Source organism: Micrasema longulum, unplaced genomic scaffold (assembly GCF_059751315.1).
Source record: "Micrasema longulum isolate JH-2025_06_02 unplaced genomic scaffold, ASM5975131v1 h1tg002967l, whole genome shotgun sequence".
Lineage (NCBI taxonomy): Eukaryota > Metazoa > Arthropoda > Insecta > Trichoptera > Brachycentridae > Micrasema > Micrasema longulum.
In genome coordinates, this window is record NW_028280080.1 from 1 (window position 1) to 12606 (window position 12606).

Consider the following 12606-nt stretch of genomic DNA (forward strand, 5'->3'; position numbering starts at 1 on the left):
TATCAAAATGGACGAAATCTATTCGCACTTAGGAGTTTTCGGTTTTCTGAGCGATTTCCTCGGCTACCAGTTTTCGTGGTCTCTTCGGACCGCACGGCTTTTGGCACCTCCTTTGCTGGACGAATAGCTGGTGGACGCTACGCCGTTTCTGGTGTTGCTGGCGTAGCCAGATGCCTGAGCACCTTCGCCGTTGGTGTAGGTGTAGGTTTTAGGTTTTCCCGATCCATCACTGACGCTCGAGGAATAGCTGACAGTGCCAGAGTCGTCCGTGCTGCTGCTCCACGAAGAGCTCTGGCCGCCATTGTTATAGTTATTTACGGGGAATGGGATTTCCTGGTGCTTACCTTTGGGGTCGCTCGAGTGGCTCCAAACGCCTTGGTTGTTGATCGCGTCGCTGGAGGCTTCTCCTTTTCCTACTGCGATCGCTTGGGTTTTCGGGTCGTTGTCTCCGTTGCTGGAGCTGCTGGAGAAGGACGCGGAATCGTCTCCGTTGGACGCCATGCTGGCGGCTTGTCCGTTTCCTGTTGTGAATGTGTAAGTTTTTGGTTTTCCGGACCCGTCGCTGACGCTAGATGAGAAGCTCGTGGAACCGTCTGAGTTCGTAGAGCTGCTGTAGCTGGTGCTCTGTCCGTTTCCCGATGTCATGGAGACTGCGCCGCCGTCCCCGCTGCTGGAAGAAGAACTGCTGCTGGAGCCGCCCGACGGCACTAGCATCGTTGGCATCTCGGGCATTGTCGGCATTACGGGCATGGTCGGCATCACGGGGGCGACTGGCATGATCGGGACTTGCACTAAGGGGAAGGGCATTCCACCGGCACTGGCGAAGCTGCCGCCTGCTCCTGCGAAGCTCGCGGCTCCGCCAGCTCCTGCGAAGCTCGCGGCTCCGCCAGCAGAAGCGAAGGCGGTGGCTCCTCCGACCGTACTGCCGTCGTCTTCTACGAATCCGCTACGGCAGATTCCCTTCTCATCGATCCATGTCTTGGCAATAAGTCTTCCTGACACGGCCTGAAATCAAAAGAAATTCAAATGAAATCATTTTGCAATCATAAAATAGTTTGGAGTACCTTCATTTGTAATGCATTAGAAATAGTGATACATTTCTCAACCATCGGAGAATCGAGGTAGGTACCGAGACCAGAATGAGAATGAATAATTAATGTAGTATAGTAATTGGCAAATTATCAAAATTCGAAATCGATGAGAGTTTCTAAAACGCGTAATATTTTTTTTGTTCCGTAGTGAGCGAGACAAGTCGCCTTCCCTTTCAACCAACTTGTTTATGCATCCTTATCGCGTGTTTTCTTCACCAAACAAACTAAATACACTTGACGACACTAGGTACTCAAACGACCGAAAATGATATATTGCAAGTATTTGTGGCACTGTTCTCCTTATAAAACTCATCCGTTTGCGCACAAAGTCATCGTGTTTGAACAAATGTTCCTGAACGAGCTGAAACCCGCCATTTTGAATACATTCCGCGTATTGACATTGCTGCTTTTGTTTAGCAGTTTATTATTATTTCTTTTAGTGCAAATTTAAACAGTTGAATAGCGTTTCTTGGAAGCATGAGCTATAGGCATCTGTTTTCAGTATTTCGCGATGATTTACTCGGAATTGGCGGCGAATCACTTGAATTAATGACAGATTTAAAAATTATCATAATTCTGTTGAAACAGAGGCAAATGATGAGAAAAACAACGCAACCTAGAAGAAACTCTAACAAAGGACTCTAACAAAACTCTAGAGATGATTCATGAGATGAATAACATAATAATATAAACTTAAACTATTCATAAATGTTTCATGTATCAAACGTTCTTGCGACATCAAATTTAGAGTTTCAAATTTGCAGACGTAAATTATAAAACTTTCTACTATTAACATCATATACAGTAGAACTCCAACTATCCGAACTCCGACTATCCGAATCACTGATTATCCGAATCATTTTCAGAATTCCAGAAAAAAAAAATAAGACTGAAACATATTTAGGTACTGCGATTCGCAAAAAAATGATTCTGTCTAAACGCGCTATTGTTCTTCCCTCCACGAATTGTCCCCCTTTTCTCCACTGTTCGTGATGATGATAGTTTACCGGCTTACCTTGACCTAGATGTTCAAAAAGCACCGACTTTCATTTACAGTACGGTACGTACATACTGTACTAATGTACAGCACTTGTTACTACGCTTAACATGTAAAAGTGTTGCCTTACGTATACGAGATTTGGGTGACACACTTTTGACTTGACACTAAACTTTATTTTACAATTCATATGGAACATGAACACATCAATAAATTCTTAAAACTCTTTGGATTTACTAACAGAAGCACAACTAACTTCAAAAATATCAATACCCTTAAAACTCTCTTCTGTTCCCTAGTTCGCCCGCACCTAGAGTGTTCCTCTGTTATCTGGTCTCCATATTATGATGTTCACATCAAGAATATTGAATCAGTTCAACATCGATTTTTGAGAAAGATAGGCTGGAGGTTGGGCTTATCCAGAAACCAATATACGTATAATGAGTTAGAAACTGCTTTAAATATATCTTCTCTTTACGACCGTCGAAATAAATGCGACCTTCTAGTCCTATTTTAAATTCTCAACTCACTATTTGATGCGCCTGAACTACTGAGCTCAAAAAATGAAATATCCCAACTAGAAACCTCACACGAAACTTACTATTTCATACCGATAACCATAGAACTAACTATGGTTTTCATTCCCCTATGCACAGAATACTTAGGTCTGCCAACAAACATACCAGTCTTGATTTCTTTGATAACAAGTTGTCTTCTTTAAAATGATCACTGAATCCAATTCAATTATAAACACCCCTCTCCCGCTTCCACTCCCACCGAGTCTACTATATACCATTGTGTCTTTCTACTTTCCTTTAAAATAATTTTCTATGTATAAATATGTCCTTAAAAATGCCCATTGGGCGTATATAATAATAAATAAATAATCAGTTAAAAGCTCTATTTCTTTAAAATGTTTTTTTCTCCCATTTTCAATATACATACAGTAATGAATTAAAATAGGCCATTTTTTCAGAAAAAAATCCAGTTATCCGAAAGGGGTCCGGTCCCAATTGATTCGGATAATTATAGTTTTACTGTTTTATGCTTAGTCTGGAGGATTGTCGTCTTATCTTAGATATCGCGATTTTTCCACTCTGTGGACATCTCGATAGTCCGGTTCTGGGCTGGTATTCGGAACGCTGGTAGAGAAAGCATTCAGAATCGCACGGCTGGTCTCAGCTTTAAAAGTGCTTGGCTACCGCCCTCGGCACGTTTCAATCGTTGGTTCATTTATCACCAGTTCTCACTATGTGCCCAACCATATGGTTCTGTAGTAAGAAATTATATGCAACTTATACTTCAAACCGATACATAAGATGCAGTTAATATCATATCTTGAATATTCGCAAATTCGGCCGCATAACCGAATACCGCACGCAACTACACTGGCTCAGTATCAGGTGTAGAAGAAAAATTTACAGTCTATCCCTCCTTTCTTCTTGCGGTGCCTTGTCAGGTTCCCCCGACGTTGGCGATCACTACAGCGAAAGCATCTCGGCCATGCGCTACTGTATTCTGCAGCCAAGACAACTGCTTATTGGATGTAATCGCCATAGTGATTCCTGGGAAAAGATGACCAGAGTGGTTTCCCGTTGCTTTCTCTGGTTGCTTTTTCTATCGGGGTTACCTTCCCTTAGCTGGATAGTTTTGGCTTGGAGGCGCTAGAAACTCGCCTTTCACCCTCTCGATTTTGCTGTGACCACACCGCTATGAGTGTGATCCCATTGCCCAGGGTTCGCGACGTGGACGCCAACGAGTAGGACTAGTCAGTAGTGTTGCTGGTATCCCTCCTTTACAATATTTTGAATTATCACACTTCGCCTGTTTATCTGAGGAGCTCTACCAACCTCTATCACAGCATGTATCTCTTTGTTTTAATAACGAAAGCACTCTTTCAATACCCATTCACCGCTTTGTTTTTTTTTGCCTCTTCTTTCACAGAAGTAGCTGCTTGATTATGGAATAACCTACCCACTAATGTCAGAGACGCTATTCCTTCATTTACATTCGAGTCACGTATGAAATGTTACTTCCTGAATATTTTAGTTTGTTCTATAGTGAACATATGATAGTAAACCAACAATATGTTGATATACCACTGATTTTTTTCAAATAAAACGGTTTGAGTAGGTAGGAAAAAATTACCTTAAGGCAATATGCCCGCCATTATGCATATGTAATCTGTATGTGTATATAAAGCGTTTGAATGAATAAATATTTCATACTCAAATTAATTTTAGTATTTTTGAAACGTTTTCTTTTCTAGCTTTATCGAATGTATTTTTATGGTTTACTTTATTGGCTTTTTATGTTTACATAAAGATGTTAATATTTGATTCAAATTGTATTCTTGTTGTTTTCTCTAACAATCACAATAAACAATATACTACTGAATGAATACGCAATCACAGTTCATTCGTACGAAAAATATCAACGTAAAAATTATTTATCAATTAATTTATTTGTCATTGTTCAAACAGTATTGCATGAATTTCTTGGAATTGAAGACCTGATTATGGCCGGTGCAAACATACCGATGATATGGAAAAATTACGCAGTGAAAACAATACTCAACAAACTACTAGGAGATCGGTCAATTTTTGACTTCACCCAATTTAGAAGAAATTAGTATAACATTAAGATAAATCTTTTTCTTCTCGTGCTACTCCTATAGGAGGTTGGCGACCATCACTTGAAGCCTCTCTCGATCCTGAACCATTCTGATGAGCATCTGCATCTGGTATTCCAAACCACTGCCGAAGATTCCTGAGCTATGATGCTCTTTTACGTACCATATCCCGTTTACCGTCTATCTTCCCTTTCACTATGAGCTGGTGTAGAAGGGCATATTTTCTCTCCGGAATATCATATGATCAAAAACAAACGGAAATTCCTAATTTGAAATGCCCGAGCTGTACCAATCGGTATTCTTTGTAGCCACGTTGACAGCACTGTTTTTGATAATTTGTCAAAGTTTGACGGCGATCGGATGCTCATTTCTGTCAGCGTCTATTTGAGTAAGTCGAAAAATTGCTGTGGCAACTTTTACAATGGATAAAAAATAGGCACAACTAGCGCCTCAAATTTTGTGTTACTAATGAAATTTCGTGTGCCGAATCATTAAAAATGTTTAATAAAGTCTTTGGAAAATCGTGTATGTCAAAAACAAGGGCATACGAATGGTATAATAGGTTTGAAGACGTTTGTGAATGCTTAGATGATGATAAGCATGCTGGACGTCCAGCAACGTCAAGTACCGTAGAAAACATCGAATCGGCAAAGCAAATCGAGCTAAAAAATCGACGTGTACCAATCCGAAAGCTTGCTGTATTATAGAGCATCTCATTGAGATGTTTTGGACATGAAACGCGTCACTGCCCCCCTCGTTCCAAAAACACTGAAAGAATGTGGAAGGACAATTCGTGGGTTTTACACCACGATAAAACGCCGTCTTATACAGCGGTGATTGTTGCGGAGTTTTTCGCCAAAAAATCGACTAATCTTATCAGCCAAGCACCACATTCTGCAGACCTGGCCCCGTCTGACTTTTTTCTTTTCCCAAGAATTAAATTGTTATTTAGAGGAACACGCTTTGACACTCGTATGATTGATTTCATAAAAGAGAATTCGTTGCGAGAGCTAATGGCCATACCTTTGCAGGCCTATGAAAAGAGCACGGACAATTGGATTAAGCCATGGCATCAATATATCTTCGCAAATGGCTAGTATTTCACAGGGGATAATTTTTGCCAAATTCCCGTTTTTTTCAGATTAAAGTACGCGACCTTCTGTCTTTTGAGAGTGGCTACCAGTTCTATATCTTTATCCATTATATTCAGTACCCTTTCGTTGGACATTTGATCAGCCCATGAGATACGCAGCATTCTTCTTTGCAGCCATATTTCAAATGATAGATTTATCTATCATGGAAACTTCGAGAGTCCATCCTTCCACTCAACAATGTAGCACAGAGAATACGCGGTATGCTTTTACAACGTCCTATTTCGTGCTTAACCTCGAGTCTCTTAAAATACCGAGTCGACTTCTCTCTAGTTTTTTAAGTTTGTACCAAATTGAATCCGATTGGAACTTTTTTGATACAGAGACAATAGTCTTACTTAAAACAAAAAATAAATAATAAAATGCTAGAACCGTATAAATGCTGTAAGAGCCTCAAGTAAAAGAGACTGAAATTGTTTGCCGAGAGCCTGCGAGGTTGATGATAGCTATTGAAAGGGCCAGCACCAGCACACGTTCTTCTTGGAATTGTTGTTTTTTTTTTAAGTTCTTTATTATTGCTTTCAAGTAACTTTTTTCTATTTTTTTTTGTTTTCTATATTACACATTGTATTTTTGACTAGTAAATATTGATTTTTCTGTCTCAGAACAGAGTTATTTAAACAGTATATTAATGTTATAATTGTGTGTATGTATAATAACTAAATAAATGATTGTTTATTATTACACGATTGATCCCTGTATGGCACAAAGGATTATGATTTATAGTTGTTGATTAAGTATTGTGCGATAAATATTCATCATCTTTTTGTAAATTAGGTCAAATAAAAACATTAAAACACCTGCTACTTGGGATACAGAGTAACCAATTTCGCAATCGAATGTCATGCTAAGGTTGCAGTTTAACGAAAAATGATAATTACGCTAATATAACATAGGTATATCATTCAAAATTGACAAATTGATATTCGCCAAAGGGGTCCCACAGGGTTGAATATTATATCCAACGTAATTTTATTCATATTTGATGACCGTTTCTTGGCGGTTTTTAAGGAGGGTTTTGTACAAATAATAATTTAAGACTTGAAAACAATAATTCCATTGTTTTGAGTTGATTAAAATATTTGTAGACAAAATGTTGGATTTAAGCCTTTAAATCAAATTAACGAATTACAACAGAGATGGGGAAAAAAAAATGAATATGGAAGACTACGCATTTACAGGGCATTTAATCTGTCATTGGCTGGTTGTAGTGTCCACTTTACACAGTGTATCATTTATCATTCCGCCTATATTTTAGTATCCACGTTTCCTCAAATCTTCTATCTGTTGACTTTTGTGAAGTAAAATAGCTGAAACTTTTATTGAAATGTGAGATTCATCTAGTTGAATTGTTGTACCTTGAGAATATTTGAAAACACTTTTCAATTTTCATACTTCTTTTTGTACAAATTTCACCCCGATATTGAAAGTATTAACATACCTAAATGACGTACACGAGTAAATTCAAGCAAAATTTATAGCAGACAAAAGAAACAAATAAAATCAAACAATAAAAGCGGTTTTTTTTAAATGGCAGATGAAAAGTACGAGAAGATTGTTATATTCGGATTGCCGATCCCGCACGATTTTCGCTCAGAGGCACCACTCCTTTATCACACAGAGAGTATTTAATGTTTCGGAAGAGCGTATTAAGCTCTTAAAGACAAATAAATTTTCGTGAGTTTTCTGTGTTACTTGTCATAACTACGATATTACGGCTACTTATGGCATGACAAAATCCGACAATTGAAATGAACAATGGCAAAAAAAACTTATTTATTTATACGATTTCCTACGTGGCTTGTCGAACAGTTGTGAAGTCTCGGAAGCAATGTATCTCTGGGTAGCAAAAATGAGGAAGAGGAAAGCTTTTCAACGAATCGAAATGGCATTTTCTTCACGCTAGTAACGAGTCTTTTTAGTTATACGTCAAAGGAGACACTTGAAAAAATGTGGTTTTACAGCATTCCTTTCTCGAAACAGTGAAATTTAGACTTATAGGGACGATTGATTACAATAATAAAGCTATCTTACCTGCGTCAGTGCGAGAGCTACGAATATTAAAAAGGTGAACGCCATCTTTGGTCGCTGATGCTGACCGTTGGCTAAAATCTTGAAAAGCTTAAAGTCTCCTATATCGACGGTCTCGATAGTATTTTATATCCTCCTACTCTGAAGAATTGACTCCAACTAATGTGTTCGATACCAGTCGGTTTCTATATATTATGTTGCCCCAGTTGCCGCTCGGTTCTAAAGTAAATAGAACGTTTCTGAATGGTTACATGATTAATCGTTGAAATTACTTCAGCCATTTGCATTCGGATGATTCAGGGCCTTTACGCATCTGTCAAACTCTTCTCTAGAATTATCAACACTTTTAAGAAGAATATTGAGCCAATATTTACATTTTAATTTACAGAAATTGTTGTAAACACGTTTATTTTTTGTAACCGAACGCAACGTTGTCGTTTGATTTGTAGGCCAGTGGCAGGTCGTTGAAAATGGATTCGCTCGAAAAACGTCACGCTGTTATGGATTTCGGGCAGAGTTGCCAGACTCGATCAAGCAAAAATAGGTAGATTCAGAAAAATAAATCGGTAGATTTCGGTAGATTCAGGGGTTGAAGAGGGGGGAGGGGGAAAAATAAATTTGACAGTTGTTCAAAATTAAAGCGCCGTTTCGCCTAAAGCCGTTGCTTTAATTAAATAGTCGAAAACGCTTGATAAATGAACAATTGAAAACCAAAAGGACTGCAATATGTGAATCACCAAAATACATTGATTTCGGTTTGCAAAACTGTCCCAGAATACAGGTAAATCTTGTTTTATTACTTTGAGGTTATGTTGATATTTTAATTTCTATATCACCAGTAGGTACTGTATTTTATGTAACCATACAAACTCTTCAAGGGTTTAAGGCATAAATATTTATAAAATCACACTAAGTTACCTATGCATGATTTTTTGATGCACAAAGATACATCGGTTGAATGTATTTTCATAAAATATATTAAATTATGTATATGCTGTGAAAATACAAGTATTGTGTATTGTCAGCCTGTCAATGACTTGGTATAAATAGTTTTTTTTTTAAGGTAGAAGCGTCTTGCAGCATAGAGGTCCTAACATTGATGGGTCTTCTGTCTCTCTATCTCCTGGTCATTTTGTTGTTGTAACATGTTGTTAAACAAAATTGCCAATTGAAGAAATAATTAATATTTTAAAGTTCTTTAAATGTAAAATCTGATAACTGCTAAAGTACTGAAAAAAATGCTTAAAACAATGATTCAACTGAATTTAAATAGATAATTAACTGAAAAAAAAACTATTTGTATCATTTTTATATGAAAGGTGATCCCCTTTCATTTCTTCTCATAGATATATATGAATTTTTCAATAATGTCATGAAATTCTATTGACATGATTTATCATACCACAATATTGTAGGTATATTTGAAAATAACTGAGAATCACCATTCACCAATACTACCCAATTCATTCCATTAGTATATAATTAATTATATACTTACGTACAATAGATAAGGAGTTTTTTAACAATCAACAGATGGCAACCTAAGTGAGCAAACAAACAATAAGTTATTATAACATGTATTCGTTTTATTTGTATTGAAATTTTGTTCTATGAAAAAAAACGAGGAAATGTATAGAAATCGGTAGAATTTCAATAGAAGTCGGTAGATCGATAGATTGCTCCTAAAATCGGTAGATCTACCGAAAAATCTGTAGTAATGGCAACGCTGATATTTTTTTAATTTTTTAAATATTTTTTTATGTTTGGACCACAACAGGCCAGGAGGCCCAATTACAGTGGTGAATTACATCACAGAACACCCAGGCTTGAGAAAAATCAAATTTAATTTTTGTGTTCTCACCGGGAATCGAACCCGGAACCTTCCGTCTGTGAGTCAAGCGTCTTGACCACTACACCACGGAGGCCGCCGATATTGCATTAAGGAGTATCTAATACAAAAAGTAAAAATTAAATTACAATTACTATGGCGACTGCTTTTCTTGAGATTTGGATTGCCAACCGCCGGCTAAATGCAATAAATAGCGTGATAAATAATAAATAAGTGAATAAAAATAGCAGTTTTGGAATATTTTCCATATTTTCACCGGTGAAATTCAAATATGTGATTGCGCAGCAGGATTAAACGTCACGAAACGTAAATATTTTGACATTTAATATAAGGTGTTCACGGATGTTCCATTTCAGCGAATACGATAAACAACCATGGTGAGAAATTGATATCACGTCGATAGTTATTTGTGATTGAGCTACAGGTTTATAAGTTAGGCCTTCATTTTTTTTCTTAAGTAGTAGCCTTATACTATTCTTACATCTTGTTCTATAGTTATGTACATTTCTATTGAATATAATTTCATTTATAAAATACTTCGGCATCAGATTATCATACACTCTATACGAGTATATAAATTAAAATATATTATGCAACAGTATATTTTTATTAATACATTACAACAGAGATGAAGAACATTTTACAGAAGGAAATATTTTTATTTAATTATTTACCCTTGCGAATTATTATATTGATTTTACAAAAATATTATATCATTTTTTAATTATACTCTGTTGCTGATAATTATATTTTTTACGCCTTTAGAAAAGTTTGTCTAAAGCTTTTATTCAGTTTTGTCTGGTAGTTTAACTTCCGAGGGGGTTGAATCCAATTTTTGTCTTCAAAAATTTAGACAGATTCAAAATATTGTTAGTAAAACCAGCTGGTTCAAGAAGAAGAAAAACATTTAAAAGTGTTTTCAGGCGTTGCCTAGTGATTATTGTAGTAATTAAAGGAAAAATTGCTCGTTGGAATAAAATTTTTGTCACTTTTGATGCGTAGATAACCGTATTGAGGGTTCTAGACCCGTCGGTATAAACCGATGTACTTATACTTGCATAAAAACTTGATGGTGGGGGATCGGTAGTATATCTTTGTAATAGGTCGGGAGAATTTTATCTTCAACTATGATGTCATATTAAAGCTATGTCATTTTAGAGCGTATACGTATATTTTTATATTTTTACGCTTTGCCTTGTTTTATATCGATGTATCTACCCAAAACTTGAAGGTGGGGGTCGTTAGTATAGCTTTGTAATCGCTAGAGAGAATTTATCTTCAACTATGCCATCAAGGTGAAGGTATGACGTCTATCTTCCCATCATAATCGAGGCCCTGGGCATGGAGGGAGAGAACTATTCACGGGGACCCGTCACAATAGATCTACACAGGTCGCTGTGACGTCAGGAGCTCGCATAACACTGACCCCCACCACTAAGACTAAGAATTAGTGCAATTGCTAGTTTTTCTATTGCCATCGTCGTTAGCTGCATTCGAGAATGCAATAATCGTATTCCTGTTTATTCAGTTCGGTCGTGCATTACAAACATTAAATGTTTAATTAGTTTGAACTAAGTTAATAAAATGAGAATATTATAATGCCGTTTGTCTGCATACATATAAATATTCAATTAATGATTCACTGTCTGTTTCTCTCACTGAAAGTTTTTCGCGTGACAAACATTGATAAATACGAGGCATATCCAGAAAGTATTCTGTTTGGCTCTCGTGCTGTGAGAATTTTCCCCCAAAAGTTGGCAACACTGATTAGTAGTGGGGAGTCTCCTGAACACAACGATACTTGGATAGATATTTAAATTTTAAAAAACATACCCAATTTGTAACAAAAAAAAGACAAAAAAAAAAAATATATGGGTAATAGATTACGAAATGTAATAGATTTAAAAAGTAGTTATCTTATATATAAAATAATAATACTTCCACACATAAATTACTGTTCTTCCATTATTTTTTTATGTAATGAAGGAGAAATTCAAAATATACAAATTCTTCAAAATAAGGCAATGAGGATTATACTCAAAAGAAATATCTATTCTAATGTAGAAAGAATGCACAAAAAAATTGGCTTGCTCACAGTAAAGCAACAAATTAAATATAATGTGGCAATTTTTATACATAAAATAATTAAGGGGATGAATAAAATAAAAACAATAATACAATTTAATCAACAATGTCATACATATGAAACAAGGGTTAAAAAAAAGATAAGATTACCAATGAGGAAAAAAACAGAATCTCAAAACTCATTGTACAAGGGGTTGAAGCTGTACAATGAGTTACCTGAGGAAATAAAGGAAATAGAAAAAATTTAAATATTTAAAATTAATTTGAAAAAATATGTTATTGAGAAATTTTGATAAAAAAGTTGTAATATTATTAAAAGTTTATATTAGTTCTTAAGATTATTTCATTTATTCATTCAAAATTACCAAATTAAATATTTATGAACTTATTAAGGCTTTTTAGGCTATGCCCGTGTCAAGCCACAATAAATAACAATAAAAATACATAGTAAAATTAAATAGGTCAAATTATTGTGACAAAGAATAACAATCTAGAAAAAAGGTAAATGTAATAAACAATCAAATTCCAAAGAATACAACGTAATACGCAAAAAAGATAATCAGAAATAATTTTTAAAATATAAATTATACAAATTAAGAATCACACATTATCAAATATACAAAATAGTGGTATCATTAAAATCAACAAAAAAATAGTAAAATATAAGTAATAGTATTAAAAAAAATCATTTACATCAACAGAAAAAGAATATATATATAATAGCATAATTGAAATGATAATTGAGATATGTTTTCTAGAAACTCACTCAA

At 35.7% G+C, this 12606-nt stretch overlaps 1 protein-coding gene across 2 annotated transcripts; it reads right to left on the reverse strand.

The window, feature by feature from the left end:
- Nucleotides 1-48: 48 nt before the first annotated feature.
- On the reverse strand, nt 49-8065 carry LOC148271280 (uncharacterized). Of its 2 annotated transcripts, none has more exons than XM_088241581.1 (2): nt 7906-8065; nt 49-1005 (listed from the first exon to the last, which is right to left on the reverse strand). In XM_088241581.1, the coding sequence occupies exons 1-2, from the start codon at nt 7948-7950 to the stop codon at nt 64-66; spliced, it is 987 nt and encodes a 328-aa protein (XP_088097707.1). In that variant the 5' UTR covers nt 7951-8065; the 3' UTR covers nt 49-63. The 2 variants fall into 2 exon arrangements, with proteins under 2 accessions (XP_088097707.1, XP_088097708.1); XM_088241582.1 differs by lacking the exon at nt 7906-8065 and adding an exon at nt 1274-1413.
- Between the last annotated feature and the right edge of the window lie 4541 nt (nt 8066-12606).